General features: G+C 43.3%; 1 protein-coding gene across 1 annotated transcript; it reads right to left on the bottom strand.

Annotated features, from left to right (window-relative positions):
- On the bottom strand, window positions 1–27919 carry ATP6V0E1 (ATPase H+ transporting V0 subunit e1). Its single transcript, XM_068990626.1, has 4 exons — window positions 27755–27919; window positions 23023–23070; window positions 8308–8437; window positions 1–464 (listed from the first exon to the last, which is right to left on the bottom strand). The coding sequence occupies exons 1-3, from the start codon at window positions 27856–27858 to the stop codon at window positions 8344–8346; spliced, it is 246 nt and encodes an 81-aa protein (XP_068846727.1). The 5' UTR covers window positions 27859–27919; the 3' UTR covers window positions 1–464; window positions 8308–8343.
- Between the last annotated feature and the right edge of the window lie 40 nt (window positions 27920–27959).

The following is a 27959-nucleotide window of genomic DNA, read 5'->3' as shown; positions in this document are numbered from 1 at the left end:
TTCCAACAGATGGCAGAAATAAGAAATTCAACCCGAAAATACTTTGGTATAATTCTGTGGGTCAGATTTTCCCTGGAAAACATGTTCTCCTACTGACTGCCCCACTGGAGACGTATTGTCATGTAACAGTCTTTTAAACACTCCGCTGATTCTCATGTTGTGAGCAGGCAGGAGCCATCTTCAAATCCATCAGTTCCAAGGAGAGAGTAACATTACTTCTCAGAAGACCAGCACTTTCCATCTCGGAAGAGTACATAAAGATTTTACAGAGGCAGCACAGTTCAGCTTAAAGAGGCACATCATTCAAAGTGTAAAAAAGGTGACAGGAAAAAAATGCTGCATTGTCGAAAAAGATATTCAAATGCGGGTGAATGTTTAAGGCAGTTGATGGCCACAGTGGGCACGTCAAGGAGGTGGTCTGGGTATGGAGGTGATTTTACATCTAGAGGAGTTCTCTCCGTGACCTGCAAAACAAAACCGTTCCAGTAACTGGGCCTTTCCAGCATCCTCAGGAGAGCAAAAGGGTGATACCGAGAAAGTCAACCAGGCTAATCCCTTCAAATGTTGTATTGGCCAAAAGGTCTGTTCCTGTTTTTCTGTAATATGGTGTGGAAAAATCCAAACAAACTTTTTGGCCAACCCCATATACAGGTGCTCCATAAATGCCTGAATGAAAGTGCGCTTAGTTAAAACACAAGGTTCCGGCAGGGCTGTGACAAGAAGTCCAGTTACCAAGGACAACGCTTAACCAAGGAGCCCAAGTCCTGGTTGACAGTGCTGTAGAAAACTGGAAGAGTGGAGCGGACTGAAACCAATCACACCGGGGTCTGGCAGGCTCACGTGGCCTTCAAGAGCCTGCATTTGCACTTCTCTGACAACAAGGAAGCCAGGCTCCCACAGGCGGGCAGGCTTTTCCCTATGTCAAACTCCTCAACAGCAGGCTGCCTGGTACTTGAGATGGCTCACCATTCTTGCCACCCCAAGTGTAGGTGACAAAGGGTAATTTTTCTAGAAGTTTAAAGCTGCAACACCACTTTTGCAGAGATAGCAAGCATTTAAAATAGGTATCTTCACATAGTGGTCTCATGAACTCCTTCACGTAAAGCTGATTTTATAATGTTTTATAAATAAAGTCACATATGCTTACCTTTGAAATTAAAAAAAAAAGAAAACTAAACAAATAGTGTCTTTAAGAGGTAATTTCCACACAAGCACTGAGTTAGTGGGAAAACAAGCTGTTTATTTAGATAAACCTAAAACAAGAGGTTTATTTAGGTGCAGGTGGAGTGAGGGGCTAGTTAAAATTCAGATGAGGTGTGGTTGTGGCGGGCAAATCTGACAAAGATTGAAGGCTGAAAAACCCATAGGTAGACCAGATGGGCTCTTGAGATTTTCCAAACCAGTGGGCACATCCAGGAGAGTCCACGGTGCTGGGTGATTAAACAGTAGGTTTCCCAAGGCCCCGGGGCCAAGGTGCCGGGAAGCAGATATGAGACTGCTGCTGAGTCCTCCTGGAGCACACTGGGTAGGCCAGCTGTCCTGGAGGGTGGCCCGCTGGGGCAGGACACTGAAAACCGTTAGCTGAAGATGTAACTAGAGGGCGTTTTTTTTTTTTTTTTACCATGTATTAAGGAAAACAACCAGAGCAGGCCAGGTAGGGGTAATGGCCAGAGCTACCAGTTTCTTTCCCGGCTTCATAAAACCTTGGGTGTGTGCTCGGCCACCCAGTAGGTCCGACTCTGCAAACCCATGTACTGTAGCCAGCCAGGCTCCTTTGTCCCTGTGACTTCCCAGACAAGAATACTGGAGTGGGTTGCCATTTCCTTCTCCAGGGGATCTTGCTGATTCAGGGATTGAACCCAGGTCTCCTGCGCTGGGCAGGTGGATTCTTTACCGCTGAGTCATGAGGGAAGCCCTTCGGAAAAACTTTCCTCTAATCTGATATCATTTTCTCTTCTCCTCCTTAAGCCAGCAGAACAGCCCTCTTCATAGATCTGAGTTTCAGGCAGATTATTAATTTTTCTTGAGAATATTTGAAGTAGCGAAATCAGATTGCATGTGTTAATTTCTATGAAGCGCATACTGTGAGACTTCCTCATTGTTTAGACCCTTCTGGGCAAATGAACAACCACAAAAGAGGAAAACGAGTCTTCACTTTTGAAAAACCACATAGAGAGGGGATGATTTTCCCTCAAGCTCAGCGATACCAGTTTAAGATCAATGTGAGTGAGCATTATGTTCAGTGGCACAGACTTGTGGTCTGATTTTGGAGTGACTTAAAGAAGCATATATTCTAATCGTCTCTCTGATATGAAATAGCCATTTTGAGGAACTCGACCAAAGGGTCCACGTTCTCATTTTGTAAAATAAAGGAATCACAAGGCTACTTTCAGCCAAGATTGAGAATGAAGACAACAGAAAAATATTAAGGCTAGAACCAAGAAATCTGTTCAGAGAAGAATGAGTGAATATATTTTTTTAAACAAAGAACAGATATCATTTTTATCTTTAATTTTTCATTTCAGATAAATTCACAAAATAATTCCTTCTTTACTATAATGTGTAATGTATATATTTATTGTAGGAGATTGACTACAAGAGGCATTTAATCAAACTAAAGGCATGAGTGCTTCACAATTCAAGGCAATGCACTGAATGGACGGCAAAACCGCCAGAGGCAAATACACTTAGGACAGAAGAGATCACTGCGAAGCCACTGTGGCCAGGAAGCACAGTGCAAGGATCTGCAAGCTGGACATTCAACGAGAAAACATCAGAAAGAATGAAGAGAACGGGTGAGTGGGGACAAGACACCAGGACAATGCTCACTGAATCGTGTGTTTACTAACTTGCCTTCTGAATTAGTGAAGGGCATAGTAAGAGGCAGGAAAAGCTAAGGAAAGTTAATTAGCTTGAGAACACAAAAACAGTGTGGCTAGAACCAGTAGGTCACTGAGGAAAGTTGTGAAAAGAGAGGCTGCGAAGGTGGTTTGAGGGCAGATGTGGCGGGCCTCAACCGCTGAGTGAGAAAATGGGACAGAATCTGCAGATCAATCATTCTTATCTTCTGTGGTGCATGGGACCTTCGGTGACCCTGACAAGCTGTGCTTACAACGTGTAACATACAGCATTCCAAACAGCATGTACCCATTAGAATCAGGGACCTCATGATTTACAAAAAAGCTGTACGGTAGCTCATACAGAACTACTGAGTTTCTGGGGCAAGCAGTGATGTGTTCCAGGAAGTGTTGTATCAGGAAGATAAACAAGGTAGTGGTTTGTAGATACCCTGAGTACAGAGGCGTCCACTGCAGTAATTCAGAGTTGCAGTGATCAGTTCAGAAATTAGGCTCCCAGAAAGAGAAACAATGAATAGACAGGCAGACACGTGGTGAAACAGGCTCAAATGGATTCAAGGAAGAGAAAGGAGAAAGAAGCAATCGAATGGGTTCTGACCCTAAGTGACAGGGAAGACTATGACAGGCTTAACCATAAAGCACCTTGCACTATTTAAACTTTTCACAAGTATGGCTTAATTCCAACCTCTCAATAGATCGTGAAACCCTTTAGAGCCCACAGATTCTTCTGAAATCCTCACTCACAGTGAATCACGGTGCTATCCACCTCGTGACACTCAAATATTTTTGGAATGCATAAGAAAGCAGCTCCCTCAGGGCAGAGGCCTAATAACCAATACTCTAGTTCTCTCTGGTCCAGACTTTGTAATAAAACGGAACGCCTGCCCTTTTAGAAATGCGGTAAACCATACAGACTCATCTAAAGATATTACCATGGTGTGGCTAATTAACTAACTTACAGAACAGAGGTCTGAAGCCACTCGGAGAAGACTCTACGCAGGTGCCACACCCCCAAAGCTGCAGGAAAATGCTGCTCAGTCAGTAAGCCATGCCTGACTCTGTGACCCCACGGACACGCCAGCCTTCCCTGTCCCTCACCATCTCCCAGAGCTTGCTCAAACTGATGTCCACTGAGTCAGTGATGCCATCCAACCATCTCATCCTCTTTTGCCCCCTGCACCTCCTGCCTTTAGTCTTTCTCAGCATCAGGGTCTTTCCAGTGAGTTGGCTTTTCGCATCAGGTGGCCAAAGTATTGGAGCTTCAGCTTCAGCATCAGTTCTTCCAGTGAGTATTCAGGGTTGATTTCCTTTACGGTGAACTGGTTTGATCTCCTTGCTGTCCATGGGACTCTCAAGGGTCTTCTCCAACACCTCAATTTTGTAGGAAAATAGGACATTGGAAAAACAGCAAACTTGATGTGACAGTTCCAATAAGTATCTCATGGATCGAGGCTCTAGAGGCAGCGCCTCGACTGGCAGGGGGCAGAGGTGGACTGAGGATTGTTCTTAGAAGTACTGGGTAACATTTCCAGCCAAGAAGCATAATGTGGTATAACTCAGTCTATCAACATATCAAAGCAAATTATGGCAATTAAAGTGTTTAAAGTAACAAAGGACTGGCTAGCTCTTTGTAAGTGTCCTGTCTGCAATCAATTCATCTGTATAAAATTATTTGATAGCTTCCATGACCGTTCCTCATTTTTCTCCGCTGAATACCATGCCTGGCTTACACCTCCTACTGTCCAAATCTGGCCTCTTAAAGAATCACGTCCAGAACTGAATACTTTTCCTTACCAGATGAGGACAAGTCTAAATCTGGTTTCTGGACTCCTTTATCATCCCAGATGTGTTCAAAGTTCTAAAAGGATTTTATTTAGCTCATTCTTTGAATTTTACCAGAGAAAAGTGACGTCCTATCTTAAGGGTTTCGTTTGCTCCAATGCTAGGCAGAGATCAGGTCTCCTGATGTGATAATTCCAAATGCCTAGAGCTGTGGTGCTATCACAATCACTCCCTTAGACATGGGATCAGCACGATCTAGCGCGCATGGCCAGGGCTGCCTGGTGAGCTCTGCTTCCTGGCATTCTGCTTTCAAAGGAACAAACTGTAACCTAAGGGTTTCAAGCAGTCTTAGTCTGTGCTGTGAACCAGAGTATAAGTGTTAGGAATTCATCCACCCGGTTACAAACATGTAATCGAAACCAAAAAGGATGGGCAAATGAAACAGATCCCCACACACAGTGTTATTCAGAGTTGCTACTGCTGCTGCTAAGTCGCTTCAGTCGTGTCCGACCCTGTGCAGTCCCACAGACGGCAGCTCACCAGGCTCCCCCGTCTCTTGGATTCTCCAGGCAAGAACACTGGAGTGGGTTGCCATTTCCTCCTCCAGTGCATCAAAGTGAAAAGTTAAAGTGAAGTCACTCAGTCGTGTCCGACTCCTAGCGACCCCATGGACTGCAGCCCACAGGCCCCTTCGTCCATGGGATTTTCCAGGCAAGAGTACTTACAGTGGGTTGCCATTGCGTTCTCCAGTTATTCAGGGTAGAAGGGCCCAGTTTACTTATGGTAGCAGGTGAAAATGAGGCTCAAAGGAAGGTAAGTGACTGTCTCCACTAGAACGAGATCCCACTCTGAGGCCTGAGGTTCTCAGCTTTAAACCCCCATCAATATCCTCATAGTCAGTATAGCTAAGGGGAAGGACAAAAAATACAACTTGATGGAAAAAAAACAAAAAAGGAAGGTTACATACACTCATACTCTCTCAAAATCTAATTAAAAGGGAATTAAAACCCCTTCGGGCAGACAAAACTCTAAGGGGAAAAAAAAAGTTGCCTATCTATCAGAATGGCAAAAATTCAAGCTATGAGGAAATGGGCACTCTCACACATTGTTGGTGGGAATGTAAAAATAGTACTGTCCCAGCAGAAGGGAATGTAGTAAGATCTAGAGGAAGAATTCATACCTTTAACTCAGAGATTCTATTTTCAAGGACTCTAATCCAAAGATTACTGGTAAAAACACAAAAATACAAAACACATGCAGGATAGCACTGTGGCTTTATCATCAATAATAACAAAAGACTGGAAATAATCCAAAGGGATATTAATGGCTACACAAAGAATGAAGGAAGATCTCTATACATTGATAGGAGGAGCAATCTCTGGGATATATTTTTCAGTGAAAACAGCAAGGTACAGAATAGCACATGTAATATGACGTCTCCCCTGTGACACCTGTGTATGTCAAGGGAGGATGGACATGCATGCCTACATATACATATGTGTATGATTACCTCTGCACAATGAAACACTGCAAGGATAGAGACATCTATGGATGTATCTTATTTATAACTTTGACTCTGGAAATGTTCTACATATTCCCAAAAAAGTAGCAAATAAAAAAGAAAAAATTACTATAAACCGAACAGAAAATAAATCTTTTAAATCTAATTGTATATTGAAATGATACACACCAGAGGAAATAATTATTTCAAGTAACCTCAGCAAATAGCAATGGCACCCCACTCCAGTACTCTTGCCTGGCAAATCCCATGGACGGAGGAGCCTGGTGGGCTGCAGTCCATGGGGTCACTAGGAGTCAGACACGACTAAGCGACTTCACTTTCACTTTTCACTTTTATGCACTGGAGAAGGAAGTGGCAATCCACTCCAGTGTTCTTGCCTGGAGAATCCCAGGGACGGGGGAGCTTGGTGGGCCGCCATCTATGGGGTCACACAGAGTCGAACACGACTGAAGCGACTTAGCAGCAGCAAATAGCATTTTGTTTTTCAAACAAAGCAGCAAAGAAATTCTACACTGCATTCGATAACCTTATAGTTGGTAGGTATATTGGTGTTATTTTAAAAATACTTTATATATTACTTAATTACCACTCTGATTACCCTATAACATATAGTTTAATATGTCCTATAAAACACAGGATAATCCTATATATCCTATAACATCTGGATAATCAAAGTCAGTAAGTTAGTCTTCAGGATCCAACATTTTCAGCATATGTGAATGATATTCAAGTGTAAAACCAAAGAAGTCAAATCACGTGTAACGTTACATGTGAATTAGAAATACTGACATAAACCTGTGTTTTTTTTTTAATAAGAATGTGCACTTTCTGGCTTTGTCCATGGTAAAGGCTTAGAAGTCACAACCCACCCTACCAGAAATGGATGCACCCAGCAATCAGATGGCTTTGAAATCTTACTTCCACTACGGGCAAAAGGGTCAACTAAGCTTGAGGACTGACTCATGAACCAGGGGTCCTCTCAGGCAGAAGTTTAGGAAGCAACTGGAGGGAAAGCTGATCCCAGGTGAAGAAACACAGAAGAGAGGTCTGGGACGCCCTGATGTTGCCAGAAAAAGAGCGAGCGACAGCGCAAGGACTCAGAAGCTAGTCCAGACAGGCGCCCATAAGGCCGAAGGAAGGTCGGAGTCTAAAAGGATGATGGACGCGTGGCTGATTGAAACCGAAAAGGAAAGAACAGAAACCCTCACTGGACTCTCTGGAAGCAACTTGGGCACCAATATCTTACTCTGAAAATTAAAAGAAAAAATTAAATATATATCCTGCTTTTCTTATCTGATCTATATTCCAAGGTTACTAAATAACCCTAGTCGATGAAGGAAAGTTTGTTTTCATAGAAATCTTTCACCTAATCAAATACGTGAGTAATAAAAGAAGTAAAAAATTTCCATTTTTCAATTTCTGCTGCAATGCAGGCTAAGATCATCAATGGATAAAAATTACTGGATAAAGGTTGACAGAGACCTCTTCACCTGGAGGGATCAGAATCCAGCGCCTTGGCATCACTAAAGACCAGAGAGCCGAGCACTGTGTGTCTCCTGATATAAGGCAATATGAAGTCCACAGAACCATCTAAGTGTGCTTACCAAAAAAGCTGAACCGGAATCTAGGGAAGCATTTAGCACTGACCTCCATTTAACAAACTGGAGAGAGGGGAACAAAAGGAATGACAAGTTTTCTAACTCTTGGCCAGTGAATAAATCTTTCCACTACGTCACTCCTCACTTCTCTGATGCTCAGGAAACCTGCAATTTTAAGACCAATTTTCAAAACGTATCTGTCTCTCTGTGCCAAAGCATTCAGAGACACCCTTCATCTAAAATCTGTCTGCCACTTCAAGTTGCTGAATCTCGAAATACCAAGTAGAAAGAGTCATGTTCTTGATCTGTGCCCGAAAGACCACATGCAAAAGTAATTCAAGAATATTCTGGGTAAGAATACAATTTTTAAAAATCCTGCGGATAAATCCTTTGGTAGAGTGAATGGCCTAAGTTCTATTTCTGCTATTCAGCTGTGTTTGCTTTCAGAGCAGCCTGCCCTCGCCAAGTGTTAAAAGAAGAAAAAGTCCAGGCAGACTCTAGCGGACCGACTGACAACACTGATAGGAAAGGTCAAGGGCATAGTCACCTCAATGACTGAGTACCAGTGAGCAGGTCTTCTTCCTCAAGGCCAATGATACTTGAGGTACCAGATGGTTTCATTTTTCAACTGTGGTCCAAAGAGAGGGTTGAGTTGGGCCAGAATTGCAATCAGCCAACTAAAAAATAATGGGGAAGGAAGCACAACAAAAAGTGGTGAAGTCATGCTGGAAGAGGACCATTGTAAGTTAAGACGAGGAGAGTGCTTTGGTAGAATTTAAATCTATTCTGTTCAGACCAAATTTTCGATACATTTAACGTTCATAAAACACATCATGTTTAATGGGAGCATATCTTATTAAAAAAAAAAAAGGCTTCACAGACTAAATCCTGTCTTCATTTTGATACATTATTGACAAACCAATGAAGCTTCATCATAGCATGCCTCTGATCTTTTCATTCATATTCTTAATTCCCTTTCCAAGTAGTCAAGATCTCCTGAATCCATATGACACCGTCATTTAAGAGTGTTTCTGCCCAATCTCAGCTGATCAAAATCATGACTTCTGGGTTCAGGAAAAATCAGTCTACTTTATCCATTCTCCAAATGCCAAGACCCACAACCAATGCGACACACCCGTATTTTCAATCTTTTACTCATTTATTTGCTGACGGCCCGGGGCCTTCGCTGCTGCGAGTGGGGACTGCTCTCCAGTTGCGGCGCGCAGGCCTCTCATCGCAGTGGCTTCTCGACTCGTGGAGGGCAGGCTCGCAGGCACGAGGGCTTCAGGGGCTGCAGCTCACGGGCCGAGCTGCCCCGTGGCACGTGGGGTCTGCCCAGACCAGGGGTCGAGCCTGAGTCCCCTGCGCTGGCAGGCGATTCTTAACCACTGGACTACCAGGGAAGTCCAATACACCCATTTTTACTGGTACAGCCAGGGTTAAATTTCAGCCCACCATCTCCCAATTAGAATGTATCACTTGAGCACCCCTTCTCTCATTACCATCACCACTAAAATGTGTTACGTATTTGTGGGGCCCCGGTGGAGCAGAACCAAATGGACATCTAACTGCCCTTGCTTACTTCAGATCTAAAGTAATAAGGTATTCCTCTGTATCACAGACTCGATTACGGAGGATGTACAATGGTGTTACGTCCTTACTTCAGGGTTAGAAGTGAAAAACAGCACATAGCCCCAAACTGACTTTAAAGTTTTCTTCTACCATTCACAAAGTTCTGAATAAATGGTTTTCTATCTGATATAGGAACCCACATACCCAGTGAAATGTGAAAATCACTGAACTCAGACCAAAGCAAAGAACAAAAAGAAAGACAGTAAATCATGCATCTGATAAGGGGCTAATATCGAAAATGTATAAAGAACTCATACGACTCAACAGAAAGACAGCAAGCTAACGTCTGCCCATTCACACCATTCCATGGTTTACTTCATTAAACAAATATTTAAGGTGGCCTCAGCACACATGAGAAGAAAATGAAATGGCACCGCCCTCGCAAAGCTGACAGGATACAGCACCAGGAAAGGAATATAGTGAGGCGAAGGAGCAGAGGACAATGGCCGTAGTGCTCCCGTGATGGGGTGCGCAGGAAGGCCTTTCCAAGAAGGTACTGCTAGAGGGGAGCCCAGAATGAAGTAGAACACACAGTGCCTTTAATTCCTATTCAAAATACCTGAGTTTTTATTTAAAGTAGAAATAAATTGCTCTCATTTACAGGGAGGGTGTCTGGTACCCAAGCCCAGACTCTATCTGCTACAGATCCTAGAGGATGGATTTCAGCATCCTAATCTGATGTCACTGTCCTCTCTGCGTGGGATACTAAGAATTGCTTTCTAAGGAAAGTAGATAACCTGCTACAGCAGTCTCCTACTATTTTAGTCCTTTAAATTCCCCTTGAGGAGAGGAAGTAGCCAAACGCAACCAGGCCACGGTCTGGTTAGATCTCTTTCCTTCCATTTGCTGTAATTTTTAGAACTCTCCCAACCAAAGGATCAATAAGCTGATGCTGATGCCTGACCGTCAGACTGCTGAAGAATCTACACACACCAGCTCTAGCAGCTTTACCTACAGGAAGAAAGGAGGTACCAGCCCTCCCCACTCCACCCCACCCCAAAAGAAAGCGGTTCTGGGACAGGAAATGTGACACCTGAGGACACGGGGCCAAGACAGCTGACTCACTTTATAAACAAACGTTAATCCAGAGGAGGCTCTCTCATCTGTCCTTAGAACTCCAGTATTCGACACAAACAAAACACGCGGCCTTGCAGCTGAAGTTTAACATCTCCCTGAGAAAAAGAGAGAGGAGGGCACACAGGCAGACACACTGGAGAGCTGTGACTAAACTGAACACAAACGATGCAGAGCTGGCAGTCATGGAAAATTCCACACAGACCCAGGACTTTCCCGACCCCAGCAGGCGCTGGAAGCAGACAGTACAGACAGTGTCCGTCCTTTCAGACAGACTGAAAGACTGGCCAGCGCTTAGAAACGCTAAATAAAAACATGCTACAGCCTCGCCTCCGTCTCTTCTCTTTACCAAAAACATATAATACTTAAGCAAAACAACCATCTCCCAGCACTTTGTACGGTGAAGGACAGCACTGCCTCTTGATTCTGCCTGCGTGGTATAAACAGCCAGAGAGCTTTAAAGAAAAAAATCATGTTCTACTTCACAAATGACCTTTAATTTTCCCACAACATGGTTAAGGAAACAGAAGAGAGAGATGATGAGGAGAGAGAGATGAGACAATTTGCCTGTGGTTGAACTCATCATCAGGTCGGGATGAATGTTCCTGCTACAAAAGTTACCTTCTGAAATACTTTTTACCTGACAGCAGTTCAGAAGGCATCAGTTTAGCTAAATCTACACTGTCTGGGAATTAAGGAAACAAAGAATCCATTTGCTAACTATTGGTGAGGTCCACCACTGAGCCTTTGGTACCTGAGGCAAAAAAGAAATATCCAGAAGCAAGAATGAAGTCCCCTCTGCTTGCTCAGATCAGTATTCAGAAACTTTTTTGAATTTAATTTTACAGACTATTTTTAATGTTTCAAATCAAGCAAAACAGCTTACTTAAAACAATCACCACCACAACAAACCAAAGTTCAAGAAAATTCCTTGGGAAACAGCCCAGGTCAGTTCATTTGAAATTTCGTGGTGGAATTTTTCCCCCTTGTAACCAGCTGAGTTCTGAGCCTGCCCTTCTGGTTACTGCCTGACTTCAGATTTTTCTTTCAAGCTGATAAACACAGTGGAGAACTGGAAGGATTTTAAAAAAAAGAAAAATCCACTCTGAATTGATGGAAGTGGGTGGAGAAAGAGCTCATATTCCAATGAATCCATTACTTCACGTGTCCAAGAAAAGAGAACTAAATGTTCTCTTCATATTTGCCCAAACTGTTCCACATGTCTCCACAACCTGAAGTCCAGCCTAATAACTAACCTTCTGAGCTTATTTAAACTACCGAGGAAGCAAGCGACAGCACGGTAACATCTGGAATGGACCAGAGGTCAAGTTCACCTCTCTCATTTTAACAATGAAGAAACTGTGTCCTAGGGAGCTTAATACTCCCGTGGTGAACAGGGAAAGAGCTGGAAAGGGAACCCAGGACTTCTGAGTCCCACGATACTGGGCTGCATCCATGGGGCATTACGGATGAAACACATCAGGCAGTTAAGAGCTCCTCTTTTATTCCACAATTCTTTATCAATGCCACGCTCCAATGTCGGCTTGAAGGGTGCCAAAAGGAATTTCGGTCGAGGGGCCCCGCCCCCGCCTCCACCCCCGGCTTCATGAGCTTATAAGAGACAAACCAAGAGCAGTGGCAGAGCCTGCTTTGGAAGAGAGAGGAATAGGGTCTTCATCTACAAACACTCCTGGCCACTTTTCATGAGCTCAGCTCTTGGCCAGTAGAATTCTTCAAGCACAAAATACGTCCTCCCCACAGAAAAGGCTATACCGAGCTTGCTCAAAATCCTGCTTTGCTCTTTGGTTCCACATTCAGATAAGAGAACAGGGAACAGAGGTATGGCTATTCCTGGTGACGCACAGGTCAAGCAGACAGCGGCTCAGCTTCCCTGTTGGAAAAGGGGAGCCGGGCTAGGGCTTCCCTTCCTCGGTTGCCACAGCAAGGGCCCCTTAAGAGGCAGCAGAGACGTGACTTGCCCTGTCTCTACTGAGATGACTTCTGTCAAACACCCTCATTCCAGTCCAATGATGCAAATTCTTTCAAGGGCAGTGATGTTATTAGACACTATTAGAAAGCATGGAATTCAGTATGAGATAGGGTTAGATTCAGTTTTAACTACATCAAAAGTTAGTGGATGGTCAGGGAACTAGACGGCACATGCCCACAACTAAGAGTTCGCAAACCACAAATAAAAAGATCCTATATGTTGCAACTAAGACCCAGTGCAGCCAAATAAATAAACATTAATAAAAATAAGTGGAGTGACTCTAGGCAACTGAGCTTACAACCCCGAGCCTCAGTTTTCCTCTGTGTAAAATGAAGATAATAATCCCTGCCCTAAGATGTTAAGAACCAAATGAATAATATACAAAAGTGCTCTTGTAGTAGCTGACAAATAGATGTTCGGTAAATACTAGTCATTTCTTCTCTTTCTCTGTGAGACAGCTAAAAATGTATTCAAGCCACAGAATGAAATACACCCTATTTTACTCTACTAAGGAGTTTCTCAGGCAGCACTGAGTCATGCTCATCTCCACCTCCTCTTCCACCCCCACCCCGTCTGCGGGAGGCAGAAGTCTAAGACGGTGCCCCCAAATTCCCATCCCCTTGCATATACACCTGTATAAACAGGGGGTGGCGGATATGATGGGAGAACCACCGCCATGATTCGATTACGCTCTAAGATACAGCTGCCTTGACAGGGAAAGGCAAATACTGTGCATCGCCTACAGGTGGAATTTTTAAAATACAACAAACTAGTGAATATAAAGCAGAAACAGACTCACAGATACCGAGAACAAAATACCGGTTACCAGTGGGGAGAGGGAAGGGGGAGGGGCGTTACAAAGGTCAGGAATTAAGAGATACGAACTACTATGTACAAAATTAGCTACAGGGATGTACTGTACAACACAGGGAATATAGCCAATATTTTATAATAACTATAAATGGAATATAACCTTTAAACATTATGAATCACCATGCTGTACACCTTAAACATAATATTATACATCCACTATACCTCAAAAAAAAAATACAGCTCACTTTAAGAAAGGGAAATTTCCATCAATAGATGAAAGGATAAATGTGGTACACACACACACACACAAATATTACTCAGCCATAAAAAAGAATGAAATAATGCCATGAGCAGCAACACGGATGGACCTAGAGATTATCACACTCAGTCAGTCAGACAACCACTCATATGTGGAATCTAAAATATTATACACAGAGACTCATAAACAGAAAACAAACTTATGGTTACCAAAGGGGAAAGGAGGAGAGGGATAAATTAAGAGCTTAACAGATACACACTGTTATATGTAAAATAGATAATCAGCAAGGAGCTACTATTAACACAAAGCACAGGAACCTATATTCAACATCTTGTAGTAACTTATAATGCAAAATAATCTGAAAAAGAATATGTATATGTACAGGTATAACTGAATCGCTTTGCCGTGCACCCGAAACACTATGAATCAACTATGTGTGTGCTCAGTTGCGTCTGACTCTTTGTGACCTCATGAACTATAGTCTGCCAGGGGATTTTCCAGGCAAGAATACTGGACTGGGTTGCCATTTCCTACTCCAGGGGATCTTCCTGACCCAGAGATTGAACCTGCATCTCCTGCACTGGCAGGGGAATTCTTCACTGTTGAGCCACCTGGGAAGCCCATATTTCGATTAAAAAAAGAAAGAAAAGAAAGAGAAATTACTGAGTGGGCTTGACCTAATCAGGTGAGCTCCTAAAAGAGACAGGAGTCTTCCTGACCAAGGACATCTGGAGTGTATATACCACGTATTAATTTATTGCCACTCATCTTGTAATGCACCCTGTAATAAGAGCTCTGTAGTAAACAAATGAATTCCTTTTTCTCCTTTAAAGTGAGCATGATGTCAAGCTTCCTCAGCAGAGGGCGCTGGAGGGGCACAGCAGGCAAGGGCTAGAAGCTGGGGGACTGGGTGTGAGGCCACCTGGCGGAACCTGCAAGGCTCTAGCCCAGGGCACGGCCATTCTTCGAGGTAGAGGCGAGGCCTGGAAATAACTTTTCTGCAGTCCTCTCAACATGGAAACCAGAGCCCCTGCTTGGACTACATGCTTTAAGGTCCTCCTGCTCATAGGGTCGCAAGGATTCCCAACACACACCCTGGTCACTGATCTCCCATGCCCGCTCTCTTGCCTGCACTCCGGAGTGTGTCTAAGTGTTTGCCTAGCAACTCCAGGCCAACTCCAGCCTGGCCAAACCAATGAACTTCTCCGCTATCTGGTGAGCTGAACTATGCCTTCTCCAGCAAGGTCTGGACCCTTTCCGAGTTGTCTGTGCCCGCCCCTGTCTCCCCTGAGCCTCCGGCGCCAGGTGGGGTCCCCTTCTCTCTTACGGCTGCTCTTCCGTCACGGAGTACAGTTAGAGAAAACCTCCTGTGTTTAATCTACTGTATGGTTTCCACCTCCTTACTGAACCCAGACTTCTAGAGGATGAGGAGGACTGGGCAGAAAGGAAGATTCTCTCTTGCTAGCTTTGACAATCGAAGAGCAAGGGATGTGGATGGCATCCAGGAGCTGAGGGCAGCCCCCAACTGAAACCCAGCCAAGGAAACAGAACTCTATTCTTCCACAGTCATGGGAGTCTGGAAGAGGACCCCAAGATCCAGATGAGAAGGAACAAACTTACTTTCCATTAGCCTGAAGCCAACTCGCTCTCTGCTACGGCCCTTTCACTACTACAGGACAAAACAGGAATATGCCCTATTTTTGGCAGCTCTGAATTTGAATTATCTTTCCTTTTTACTTCCATACTTTCTATAGTAGGCCTTTCAGTTCAAATTCTCTTATCTGCCAAATTATAAATGAAAAAACTATATGGTCAGAGTAAGATAAACAGACTTTCTCATATAGTATATAGTAGTATGCTGGGCCAGGCACCTAGATTTCCTTTCCACTATCAACAAGTCAAGACATCCTAATACTTCACACACATCCACGAGAGAAACGTAAGCAAGTTTCAGACCAAAAAACTAAGCGAAGGCAGGTACTCCTCAGAGGGAAATAAAGTGACTACAGGCTGCTTTCCATACTCTGAGAGCATATACTAACCCAGATTAACTTGTGCTTCTGTTTTCAGACCTCACAGGGCATGAAAAATGGTAGACAAAGCTCAGGACCCATTCAAGGTACAGGGTCTAACAAAAGTTTCACGCATACCCCCTAAAAAGCTAAGACCCCAAAGGGTTCTTTCTGTCTTAAGGCAAGGATAAATCAAAGAACACCTTTGAGTGGAATGCTAGGAAAATAAACTGTCTCAGACACCAATACCAAGCAGGAGGGAGAAAAATACTGCCCAGAGAATTAGTCTTCGTGAAAGTTTGCCAGCTCAAATTCATACTTCGCTGTTTTTTGTTTGTTTAGTCACTCAGTTGTGTCCAACTCTTTTGTGAGCCCCTGGACTGTAGCCCACTAGGCTCCTCTGTCTATGGGATTCTCCAGGTAAGAACACTGGAGCAGTTTGCCACTTCCTTCTCCAGGGGAATCTTCTTGACCCAGGAATCAAACCTGCATCTCCTGCACTGGCAGGGGGATTCTTTACTGCTGGGGCACCAGGGAAGCCCATGGTTTTAAAAAAGAATATACTGAGAATTGTATTTAATTTAATGGCACTCTGCTGATGGTCTTAGGCACCTGGTACATCCTTTCTGGAGGAGCCCACCTTCACACCAGGCCTCAAAGAAGTCATACAAATAAAACTAGAGAAAACAGGGAATTCCCTGGTGGTCTGATGGTTAGACTCCATGCTTTTTTCACTGCCAAGGGCCCAGGTTCAACCTCTGGTAGGGGAACTAAGATCCTGCAAGCCACAAGGCGCAGCCAGAAAACAAACAAAAATCCATAGGGAAAACGAACATATGACAGTTAAATATAACTAAATGCATATGGAAACAAGGCACCATGAGTGAGAGACAGCAAAAAGCAGATATAAACCTGCAAGGGCTTCAGATAATGAAATGATCAGATAGAGACTATAAATAAACTGTCTACTATTTTTTAGGAAATAAGATACACTTAAAATATATGCAGGGAAAAAGGAAGAGGGGAAAGAAAGGGGAAGACAGGAAAGGAAAACAAAACTATAAGAGCAGCAAAAAGAACTTCTATAGAAATGAAAAACTATAATACTTGAACATAAAAAAAAAGTCAATAGGTAATGTCCTGGTTTTGGTAATAAGTAGCTTATATCAGACTCATTCTATAAACTCTGAACAAAATACAAAAAAATAACTAATTGATGGTACTAGAGTGTCCAAAGCAGGTAGAGTCTGAAGGGATTCAATCCTTGAAAGAAATAAAGAACTTTTATACAGCATTTCCCCAGAGGACACTGTCCAGTCTATGTGAAGCTCAAGTTCATCCCTGAACCAAGCATGCAAAGGCCAAGTGCTGGTGGAAAACACCCACAGGGCCGAAAGGACAGAGCAGAGATCGCTGCCACTGTGTACGTCAGAGAAGAGAACTTGGAGTCTCACGCCAGAGGGCCTTGACACACCTCAGACTTTCCACGAAACCCCAGAAGGGCCACATCTTCGTGGAGAACTCATTCTAAGGGCAAAACTGAAATAGATCTGCCCCAACAAAGGGTAAAACCAACCTTTCCCAGGTTTAAGGTGGTCAATTAATACTTTAAGTAGAATCCAGAATGTATATCCTACAATATCTTGTTGTTGCTCAGTCGCTAAGTCATGTCCAACTCTTTGCGACCAGGCTCCCCTGTCCTTCACTATCTCCCGAAGTTTACTCAGATTCATGTCCGTGATGCTAACCATCTCTTCCTCTGCTGCCCTCTTCTCCTTTTGCCCTCAATCTTTCCCAGCATCGGGTCTTTCCCAGTGATCTAATCTAGCTTTAGTAAATATCTAGCTAGATTCAATATCCAGCATTTAGTAAAAAACACACAGGCAAAAAACCCCAAGAAATGTAATCAACAGTCAAGGACAAAGGAATCAACAGAAGCGGAGTCCAAAATTACACAGAAGCTGCAGTTAAAAGGTAATGTTTCTCTGACTTCCCTGGCAGTCCAGTGGTTCAGACTCTGTGCTTCCACAGCAGGGGGCCCAGGTTCAATCCCTAGTCAGGAAATTTCCCCATGCCAAATGCACGTGAGGTGCACCCCTCCAAAAGGTAATGTCTCTTAAGCAGAAAGTGAAAGTCGCTCAGTTGTGTCCAACTCTTTGGGACCCCATGGACTATATAGTTCATGGAATTCTCCAGGCCAGAATACTGGAGTGGGTAGCCTTTCCCTTCTCCAGGGGATCTCCCCAGCCCAGGGATCAAACCTAGGTCTCCCACATTGCAGGTGGATTCTTTACCAGCTGAGCCACCTGGGATTTACCCACCCAAGATTACTGGAGAGGGTAGCCTATCCCTTCTCCAGCAGATCTTCCTGACCCAGGAATCGAACCAGGGTCTCTTCCACTGCAGATGAAGGAAGCCCAAATCTGGCCTACAAATGGCTGCGTGCTAGAGGGCAAGGAGCTAGAGTTCTATCTGAGGGAAATCAAGGCACAGAAAGGCAAATAAATCCTCCTCCTTCCTATGCTAGCTCATGTAATAAAGGCGTTTACAAAACAGCATTATAAGTATGTTTAAAGACTTAGAAGACAAATTGGCTATAAAGAATGAACAGATTGAGAATCTCAGAAAGTAAATTAAAACATTAATAAAGAATCAAATAAAAATTCCAGAACAAAAAAGTTTAATGTATGAACTGAAAAATATTTGGATGGGTTTACCATAAGGTTGGAGATGATAGGAGAAATAGTGAACCTGATGAAAAATCAGCAGAACTTATCCAATCTGAAGAAACAGGGAAAAAAATTGAAAAGAAAATCAAAGTCTACCATACGTGGAATTGTAGACTCGGCAAGAAAATGAATAGAGAAAAAAAAAAAAGAATATAGACTGAAATTTTATCAAATTTGGTGGAAAACAGCTAAGATTCAATAGCTCAGCAAACCCAATCAGAATAAATTCTAACAAAACCACACCTATGCACATCATAGCAGAATTTATACTGAAGAGCAAAAATAAAGAGAAAATCTTGGTAACATTCAGAGCACAAAGAATGCATAAGGAACAATCATTCAAATTACAGCTGAGTTCTCAGCAGAAATAATGGAGGACAGAGATAATGGACGAGCACCTTTAAAACTGGCTGAAAGAAAAAAAAAAAATCCTTCAAAAATGAGAATGGGGACTTCCCTGGTGGCCCAGTGGTTAAAAATCCACCTTCCAAAGCAAGGGACAGGGTTTGATCCCTGGTCCAGGAACTAAGATTCCACATCCAGTAACTAGGGAGCCTGCCCAGAGAGAGCCTCCATGCCACAACTACTAACCCTGAGCTTCACAACAAGAGAAGCCCCCACGAGCCCACAACTAGAGACAGTCTACTTGCAATGAAGATCCAGCACAGAAAAATTTTTTTAAATAAAAATGAATACATAAAATAAAGAGGAAGGGGAGAAAAATACAAAATTCAATTCCTGAAGGAATTAGAACAGAATACTGAAAATATTCAATTAACCCAAAGGAGGGCATAAAAGGACAGAGGAGCACAAATGAGTTGAGCCAAACAGAAAACAAGGAACAAATAGTGAACCCAAACCTAGCTATAATCGATACATTACCTGCATTAGTTACATTAATTGTATAAGGAATACCCCTTTGCCAAAAGGCAAAGACAGTCAGAATAGCAGAAATAGTAAACCCAAGCAGTATACCATCTTCAAAAGGGCACATTCTAAATATAAAGACACAGATATAATGAACACAGGAAAAGTGGTACAATTATTGATATAAATAAGACAGAGTAAAAACTGAGTTAAGGAGTATTACCAAGGATAAAGATATCTGATAATGTTAGAAATGTTAATTCACCAGAAGACATATGACAATCATATATATGCATCCTTCTAATAACAGAGCTTTAAAACATATGAAACAAACAAGGATCTTTCTTTTAAAGAGAAATAGAAAAATCCACGATTATAGCGCCCCAGAGCCTGTGCTCCGCAACAAGAGAAGCCTCCGCAGTGAGAAGCCCTCTAGCCTCAATGAAGAGTAGCCCCGCCCGCTGCAACCAGAGCCCTGGGACAGTCATGAAGGAAGACCCAGCACCGTCAAAAATAATACACAAATAAAGAGTTATTTTAAGAAATAATTATTTTTAAAAATCACTGATAATAATACATTTTTCATTACAAATTTTCACACACAGCATCGTATTCAAAAATTCACCAAACCGTACTACAACATAATCAGGTCAAATATCATTCAGCCTAGCATAAAGGCCTTCTGGTCTCCGGGTCAACATTTTTCTCTGTCACTCTGCAGGTAAGATTTACAATTAGTCAAGCGCTTGCACCTTCCCAATATAATACTAAATTTCTAATTTACTCTGAAGATGTGAGTTCTGTGACTCAGGGTAAGCTACCACATAACTCAAATTAACAACTAATCTAAGACCAAGAGAAGGAACAGAATAGTAGCTAAAAGGCCTGTATGCTTAAGAAACAAAAGTGATCTTGCGCCTCAGAGAGGGAACCATATGTAGAGCATTCAGGCTTTCCTCTGCTGAACTAGTAACACAAGCTGGTTGTTCTGGCAGAGATCCTGATTTATTCAGAACTCAAACAAGGTACACCCCATGGAACCTAACCTTGGACTAGAACAAACTGGAAAGAGGGAGCATGCCACAAGCAGAAGGCAATCCACAAGTCTGTGGCTGTTTCAGAGCGTAACTTTGCTTAGGAAATCCAGTTTCTTTGGGCATGTCTTACTATAAACGAGGTTATGTTCAAGAAACTATACGTATAGTGCCAAACAGTAAAGTAATTTGCATTTCAAATTAAATGTATTACAGAATCACACCCCTGCGTGGAATAAGGTATGTAAACTATTTGGAATTTGAATTCCATCTGCAGGTTTCAGGCAGATATTTTGTAAATAGGATAAATGATTAAGTTTCTTTCAACAAAAGAAAAAAACAGTTGCATAGAGGCCTCCCTGGTGGCTCACGCAGGAGAGACAGTCACTCCCTGCTCCGGGAAGGTTTCACACACCGCAAAGCGACTAAGCCCATGGGCCACAGCTACCAAGCCAGTGCTCCAGAGCCCCGGAGCCGCAAGTACTGAGCCTGCCGCCACAGCTAGCGAAGCCCTTGCACCCAGAGCCTGTGCTCCCAAATCAGACAAACCATCGAAACCAGAAGCCCACTGACTGCAACCTGAGAGGAGACTGCTCACCACAGCTGGAGAAAAGCCCTCACAGCAACAAGACTGAGCACAGTCAAAAATAAATAAAATTAAAAAGAAAAAAAGAGAACCTTAAAAAAAATTGCATAAAGTCTATACCACCCAGCTCATTTCCCCATAAAGGCCTCTGGAAGCATTTAATGTTGCAGCACTGTGTACTAACTACCTTTATCAACACACCGATGACAGTACCGACCCACTGTCAACAAAGCAGCCGCCAGCACACTGGGACAACAGGAAAAACCTAGACAGCAAGAGGCAAGGGCTCAACCAGTTCTTAACCAAGTCACTAAGACTCAAAGTGACACAATTTCCAACCAAGTCCAGTTACTGTATTTTATACTTGAAAATGAAGACACAAGGCATGAGACTAATTGGAAAGGTCTCCTGCCTGCTTTAAAGAGAATATCCAGAGAATTAACCAGATTTCAAAGATAGAAAGTCAAAGAACACGTTTGCCTCATCTTTGTTTGATCTCAAGTCATTGCTCTGTACAATAATTTTCTCTCTCTTTTAAGATTCCACCACCAACCTTACTGCTCATGCAGCAGAGATCAGAGGAATTTAAAAAAGGCTTTTTCAATCACAGGACCACTCCTTGGCTCCTGGATTGATGAAGAGCTCCCTTGCTGGATTTCTAGAGGACATCTGATTCGGGAGGACAGGCTGGTACTCAATCACCCCTACTTGGAGGAGGAACTGTTGATGCAAGTACTTCTCCTCATTTACTCTTTAGAGCTAAACAGCTAGAATAAGAACCCGCTCTATTCACTACCTGTCAGACTTCCATTCCGGGGAAGTGTGAAATGTTTCACACTTCAGGTCTTTTGGGGAAGACCCAAAAAAGCCTCTTCACCTTTCTGAAAAGAAAAGAGTAAAACAAGGCAACCTCACGAAGTCCCATCATCTAAGCTCGCATGTCAAGGCAGTTAGACATCATCCTCAGCCACACTTCCATCACGCTGTGGGATTCAGCTTTAAACACAGCAAGCTGCACTTAAGCAAGAAATCTAATGGCCAGACAGCCACAATTTATGGTAATTTAACTCTTTGACAGGGGCAGATTTTGACGTATGCCAACAACTAGAATTGGCTCCTACCCACAAGCCTCTTTGAAAAACCTCAATGCAAAAGCCCCAGGATATAAGAAATTCAGATTCAGAGCCACAGAGAACCATGGCTTTTCGTCACAGGATCAGAAGTGCTGCCTCCCACCATATGTAAGGCCTAAACAATAGCCAGCCATCACCAATACTTTTCCATACAAGGAAGCTCAGGAAACTAGTAAGCTCTCTTTTACAAAAAAGAACTGCTGGTTTTAAAATAAGCAATCCATAAAAGGACAAATTTTATGCGAAATATATCTCAATTTTATAAAAGGGGGACATTCTTGGCAGTTCAGTGGTTAAGACTCTGAGCTCCCAACACAGAGGGCATGGGTTCAATCCCCGGTCGGGGAACTAAGACCCCACAGGCTACTTAGTGTGGCCAAAAAATAAATAAATAAATACATAAACAAAATCAAAAAAACAAAGACAAAAAACAGAATACTTCAAATGCTGTTTTGCCATTTCTAACAGTATTTGAAAAATATATGTTGAGAAATGACTTCATATAGCCTAAAGCTTTCATTCAACAGTTGATACCATCTATTCAAACAGAAGCCAATTATTAGCATACTTTGATATAGTGTATAGTGAATTATTTTAAAAGATTACCCTTTCTCTGGATTACAATTCCAGTTTAATGTCTATTCATGAGATAAAAGTCATAGTAAAGAATAGCTTTACTGGCTTTATAACACGATATTTAAGTGAAGAGAATAGGCTCAAATATTTCATGGAAGTAAAATCTAAAGCAGTATGATGACAATTTCCAGCTAATTATGATTGAAATAAGTGCCAAATAAATTACACCTGTATTGCCAGAACTGAGCATCTGCACAATTCTTAAGCAACATACTGAACATAGGAAAATATCTTCTTTCCAATCTTAAGTTACTATTTCTAGATGTTACACCAAGAACCAACCCCAATTAAACAAAAGTATAAAGTTTCATGATTACCATGAAATTTAACTTGGTTAAGTTTCTTGATAACCTTAACTTAACCAAACTTAACTTGATAACGAAAACTTAACTTGATAACCATGAAACTTAACTTGATAACCACTTACTTAAATTTTAATCACACATATGATAAATACCAGAAATAACTGATTATTATTTTAGAAATTAACTACTTACAAGAGATAGCAGCAAACTGAACAGGTCACCAACATAGTGATGATAACTCTGGGGAAAAAAAACAGTGCAATCATTAGATAACCAAGCAAACGTTGTAGGGGGTTAAGCTCCCTTCCCAGGTGATCAAGCTGGCAAGGACTGCACTCTAGGAAAACGGATCTGATCTGCTGAAGCATCAGTAGACATCAGCGTGCCCTGCGCGCACTCGGCAGAATTCTACATAAATCATTAACATTCGTATATAAGGGAATGTGTACTGATGCCACAGTTTAGAGGTCTATTCCAAAACCATCTAAAACTGAACACAAAAGGCTGCAGCAGTAATTAGCTTTGATACCCAAGTAACTGCCCTATCTGGTAGTATTCTCTGCTATGAAATGATACTATACTTTTTAGCCTTGATCTCTCCCCATCTCCATTTCTTTCTGAAAAAGTTAAACCTGGATCTTTGAGCAGTTGAACTCTGACATTTTAAAAAACTGAACTTGTGATATTCTTTTCACTTTCTCTTTTCTCTAAAGGCTCCCCTTTGATATCTCCTACTCCCGAAAAGCTCCGCCACTTTCATCCCTCAGATTTGTCATCTCCTCGCTCATACCGCCCCTGCACCTGCAGTCACCAACCGAGAAGGGTTAGTTCTTTGTTTTTTGGCTGCTCTGGGTCTTAATTGCAGTATGTGGGATCTAGTTCCCTGACCAGGGATCAAACCTGGGTAGCTTGCATTGGGAACATGGAGTCTCAGCCACTGGAACACCAAGGAAGTCCTTAACACCTTTAAGGCACGCCCATCATCTGTAAGAACGATTTCCAAATATGGCATCTCCACACCCCACAGAATACGCAAGACTATCTCCTTGAAGGCAAGGAGCAAATATCACAACTCCTATATGTGATGATGTTTAACTTATCCTTTAGAAATTCTGTGTGTGCCTGTGTGCATGTGTGTGTATACATACATATACACACACATATATATTTTCCCCCCCTGTAGTTAATATATTGGCTTGTCCATTCACTCATTCAACAGACTCAGGGTCCTGCATGTACCAGGCTCTGGAGGGAGAGGAGAAAACAAAAGGGATGATGTTTAGCAACAAAAAGGCTCCTGGTGAGAGGGTTATCAGGTTCAAAGAGGACAGAGGCCTGTGTGGCTGAGCACAGCAAGGAGAGCCTGGCAGAAGTGAGGTCAGAGGTACCTTACAGCCTCTGAAAGGAAAAGGGAAGCTATTTTGGAGGGATCTGAGGAAAGGACTGACAAAATGGGGCTTCCCTGGTGGCTCAGATGGTACAGAATCTGCCTGCAATGCAGGAGACTTGGGTTTGATCCCTGGATTGGAAAGATCCCCTGGAGAAGGGAATGGCAACCCACTGCAGTATTCTTGCCTAGAGAATTCCATGGACAAAGGAGCCTGGTGGGCTACAGTCCACGGGGTTGCAAAGAGTCAGATCCAACCAAACAGCTAACAACACTGACAAAATCTGATCCAAACTGTAATAGGATCTCTCTGCAGGGTGAAAACAGACTTGGGAAGAGGAAGCCAGGGGAAAAGCAGAAAAACCAGTTAGAGGAGAGTTGCGCTAATGGACCAGCCTGGTAGCAGTATGAGTCGTGAGAACTGGTCAGACTCTAGATACATCCTGAAGGCACATTCTGCAGCAAAATATGTACCTCATACATTAAGCTTATACTATAATGCATACATAAATAGGCATTAAGGTTGCACTACCAAATTTTAATGGTTTCATAATAAAAATGTTTGAAGGTCTATAAAATCAAGTTCAGCTTCTCACTTGTCATCAGTTCGCTCCATTCCTCCTTCTTACCCCTCTACCTTCAAACAGCATTTCACTCCTGAACGTGGGTGCCCTAGTGTCCCCAAAAGCATCATGTTTGTTTATCCTCCATCCCAAGCTCCGGTTCATCTCCTTTCATTCCCCTGCCTCAACCCAGAATCCTTCCCTCCATCTTCCTCTTCCCCAAAAGACCACCTCAGAGAATGGGAACAGCTGAGGCCCCTTTGTACTATTCATTGGACATTGGAGAGCAAAAGGTCCCTCAGGGGAATTCCCTGCTGGTCCAGTGATTAGGACTCCGAGTGCCCAATGTGCTGGGGAACTAAGATCTCGCAAACTCAGAGGTGTGCCATGGCCAAAACGCACAAAAATATCAGCTCCTGATGTGCTTTTTTTCTGAGTTATGGTCTGCTTAAGTGTTTAGGGGTAAAGTGTCACAACGACTGTAATGTGTGCTCAAATGGTTGAGCAAAATTATGTATCTATGTATGCACACCCGGATTCAGAGACAAAATATAAAGCAGATATGAATGTTAACATTATTGAATCTAGGGGGTGTTACGTAACACTTACACTGCTCTCTTCTTCTGTATGGTTAACAGTGTTATGTCTGAGAAAACTGGAGCCGTGAACCCTTGGCACACTAATCCCTGAGCTCTGTCGCCACCCCCTCCCCCACCTGAAGTTTTTAGAGAATCTCTGGATTCCTAGAGGACACTGGGAAATCACAAAGAATAGGAATGGTTAGGAACCAGCATTCCAGGTACAGACTTCATTGTATTCCGGCCTTTTTCAGGTGCAGAAAAGATGACAGTAAGGGGCTTGCTTTAGGTTACACACAGATTCAGAAGACCTTTTTCCCTTTTGCCCCTGTTTTCCCCCACCGTTTCACAAGGTCCTGAAATCCTCCTAATGACCCAAGTTTCTGCATTTTGACATGCAGGGATCTCAGAGAAGAAAATTTAACAGCAAAAACTCCTTTCTCTCCTTCTTACACAGCACCTTTACTCATCTCCTTAATGAAGATGTTTTCAATTCTTCAAATCAGAAATGCTCTCCTGCATTAAAAATTCACCATACTCCTTGAAGCAATTCAGCCCCTCCGTTAAAAAAAAAAAAAACTATGTGCAGTCTTTTCAGGAGGTAAATGAGAACCAATAATAATTTAGTACTAATATTTCCATTTTACAGTGAGGAAATAGGAACATGGAAAAGTTAAATTATCCAAGGTCATAGGGATCATCCAACTGGGAGCAGTGTTTCTCAAAGTGTAATACAGTAACTCCTAGGAGACACCTTGTGTTTTAAGATCTGTTCGATCCTGCCAAGAGCAGGAAATAACAAGGGCTGGGGTGGAGGCTATGAATTAAATCCAGATAACATATCACTAGCAGGTCAAACCTGAATCGTAACACTAGGACTACAAGCTGAGTAACCCATGAACCACAGAAGGCACTTCATTACTCTGGGTTAGAGCAACGGCATCAAGGCCCAAGGCTGGGCACAGTGGGCCCCAAACGGGGAGCTTCAAGAAAGAAGTGGTCAACGCTACCAGCACATTAATAAATGCTTTCTGAGCATGGAGGCTGGAAAGACAGTGGGTAAGGGAACAGCTGAACACAGAATCACAACAAAAGAGCACTTTGTTGTTCTCTAACTCTAGCAGGAGAAACAAGTCCAAGGAATTAAATCTGGTTAGCACAAATTGTTCTAATAACCTGAGAATTCTCTTCTATTACAGGCTGGAAAAATGACCCTACATAACTGATGCCATCCGAGGAGGGAAGTAGAGGGGAGCAGAATGGGTGGACCTCATGCAACCAGATGATAAATTCACCTACAGTTTTTACTTTTTAAACAAATTATGATTTACTTGTAAGCAAGATGAAAGGAACGGGTCTAACACAAGTTTATTCCAGACAGTAAAAGGGGTTCAGGGCACAAACTATTAAGTAAGAGCATTTTCTTTCCTTTAATAAAGGCAACAGATCACTCAACAACCCTTCAAGCTTATGCATGTAGAGCACTGTGAAGTCACCAATTAGTTTCAAAGAATAAAACAAGAGATGGTGTTCCCCAAAATCTGTGATTCATAACAAGCTTCACCCCACATGATCTTGCCGCTGAGAAAAAATGACTAAAAGGCAAAGAGGAACCAGAAAGAGGGTTTCCAAAGCTCCTGTGAAGATAAGACTATTTCATACCATAATAAAAAAAAAGTTTACTTACAAAACAGATAAAGCTCTATTTCACAAAGAAGCCGGGGGAGCGGGGGGGGGGGGGCAGTCTTTCTTAACCAATCATTCTAAGAGCTTGTTATACTCATACACAAGTGCGGGAGCGCCCTTCGAAAGGTATGACGCAGGGGTTTCTTAACAATACCTCCTGCGCTTTGGTAATTAACCTCGCTCCAGATCAAGCCCCAACTAGCTCCTGGCGCCCACTAGATGCAAGGCCTGGGCTCAGCGCTGCGGCACAAGGGTGTGCTGTGCAACTGCGACAGCCTGTGAGGCAGAGGTCAATTTCTGTTTTATTTATTTGATCCGTCCCTTTAAAGTGTAGGCAAACGAGGCCTCATTTGGGTAGACACCGGGGCTAGGGCGACAGCCGTCTGGTGACGAGCCCCAACTTCTCGAGGAGGGATACGTCCGTTTCCGACGGCACCCTCCCCACACAGGGACGCAAGGAGAAAAAATTCCCCCAAAGCTTCTTCCTAAGGAGGATCCGCCGGAGGCCACCGTCTTCAGTTCGGGCTAGGAGACACTAAGGCTGCCGCGACAAGGAAGTCGGGGGGCTGCCGAGGGGTAGGGGGCCGAGGCCTGACTGCAGAGCGGGATCACCCGGGCAAGGTCTCCGACCGGCGCCGTCGCCCCTTTCCCCGCCCGGCCCGGCGGGTTCTCACCGCGCTTCCCTCCCCAGGCAGGCCTGGCGCACTTACCCCCGGTTGGGACCCTTAGGGATGAACCAGGGCACCAGGAAGCCGACGATGCCCCAGAACACGCTCATCACGATGAGAGGGACCGTGAGGCCGGTATACGCCATGGTTGCTGCGGGAAGCGCCAGCCCCGGGCCCGCCGCCGCACTCAGGTCCCACCCGGAAGTGTCAACCCCGGCCGCGGGACCTGCGCGCGCAAAGGCCCGCC

This window comes from Capricornis sumatraensis, chromosome 18, assembly GCF_032405125.1.
Source record: "Capricornis sumatraensis isolate serow.1 chromosome 18, serow.2, whole genome shotgun sequence".
Taxonomy (NCBI): domain Eukaryota; kingdom Metazoa; phylum Chordata; class Mammalia; order Artiodactyla; family Bovidae; genus Capricornis; species Capricornis sumatraensis.
The sequence above is the reverse complement of the archived record's forward strand: the minus strand, read 5'-3'. Positions and strand labels throughout refer to the sequence as shown.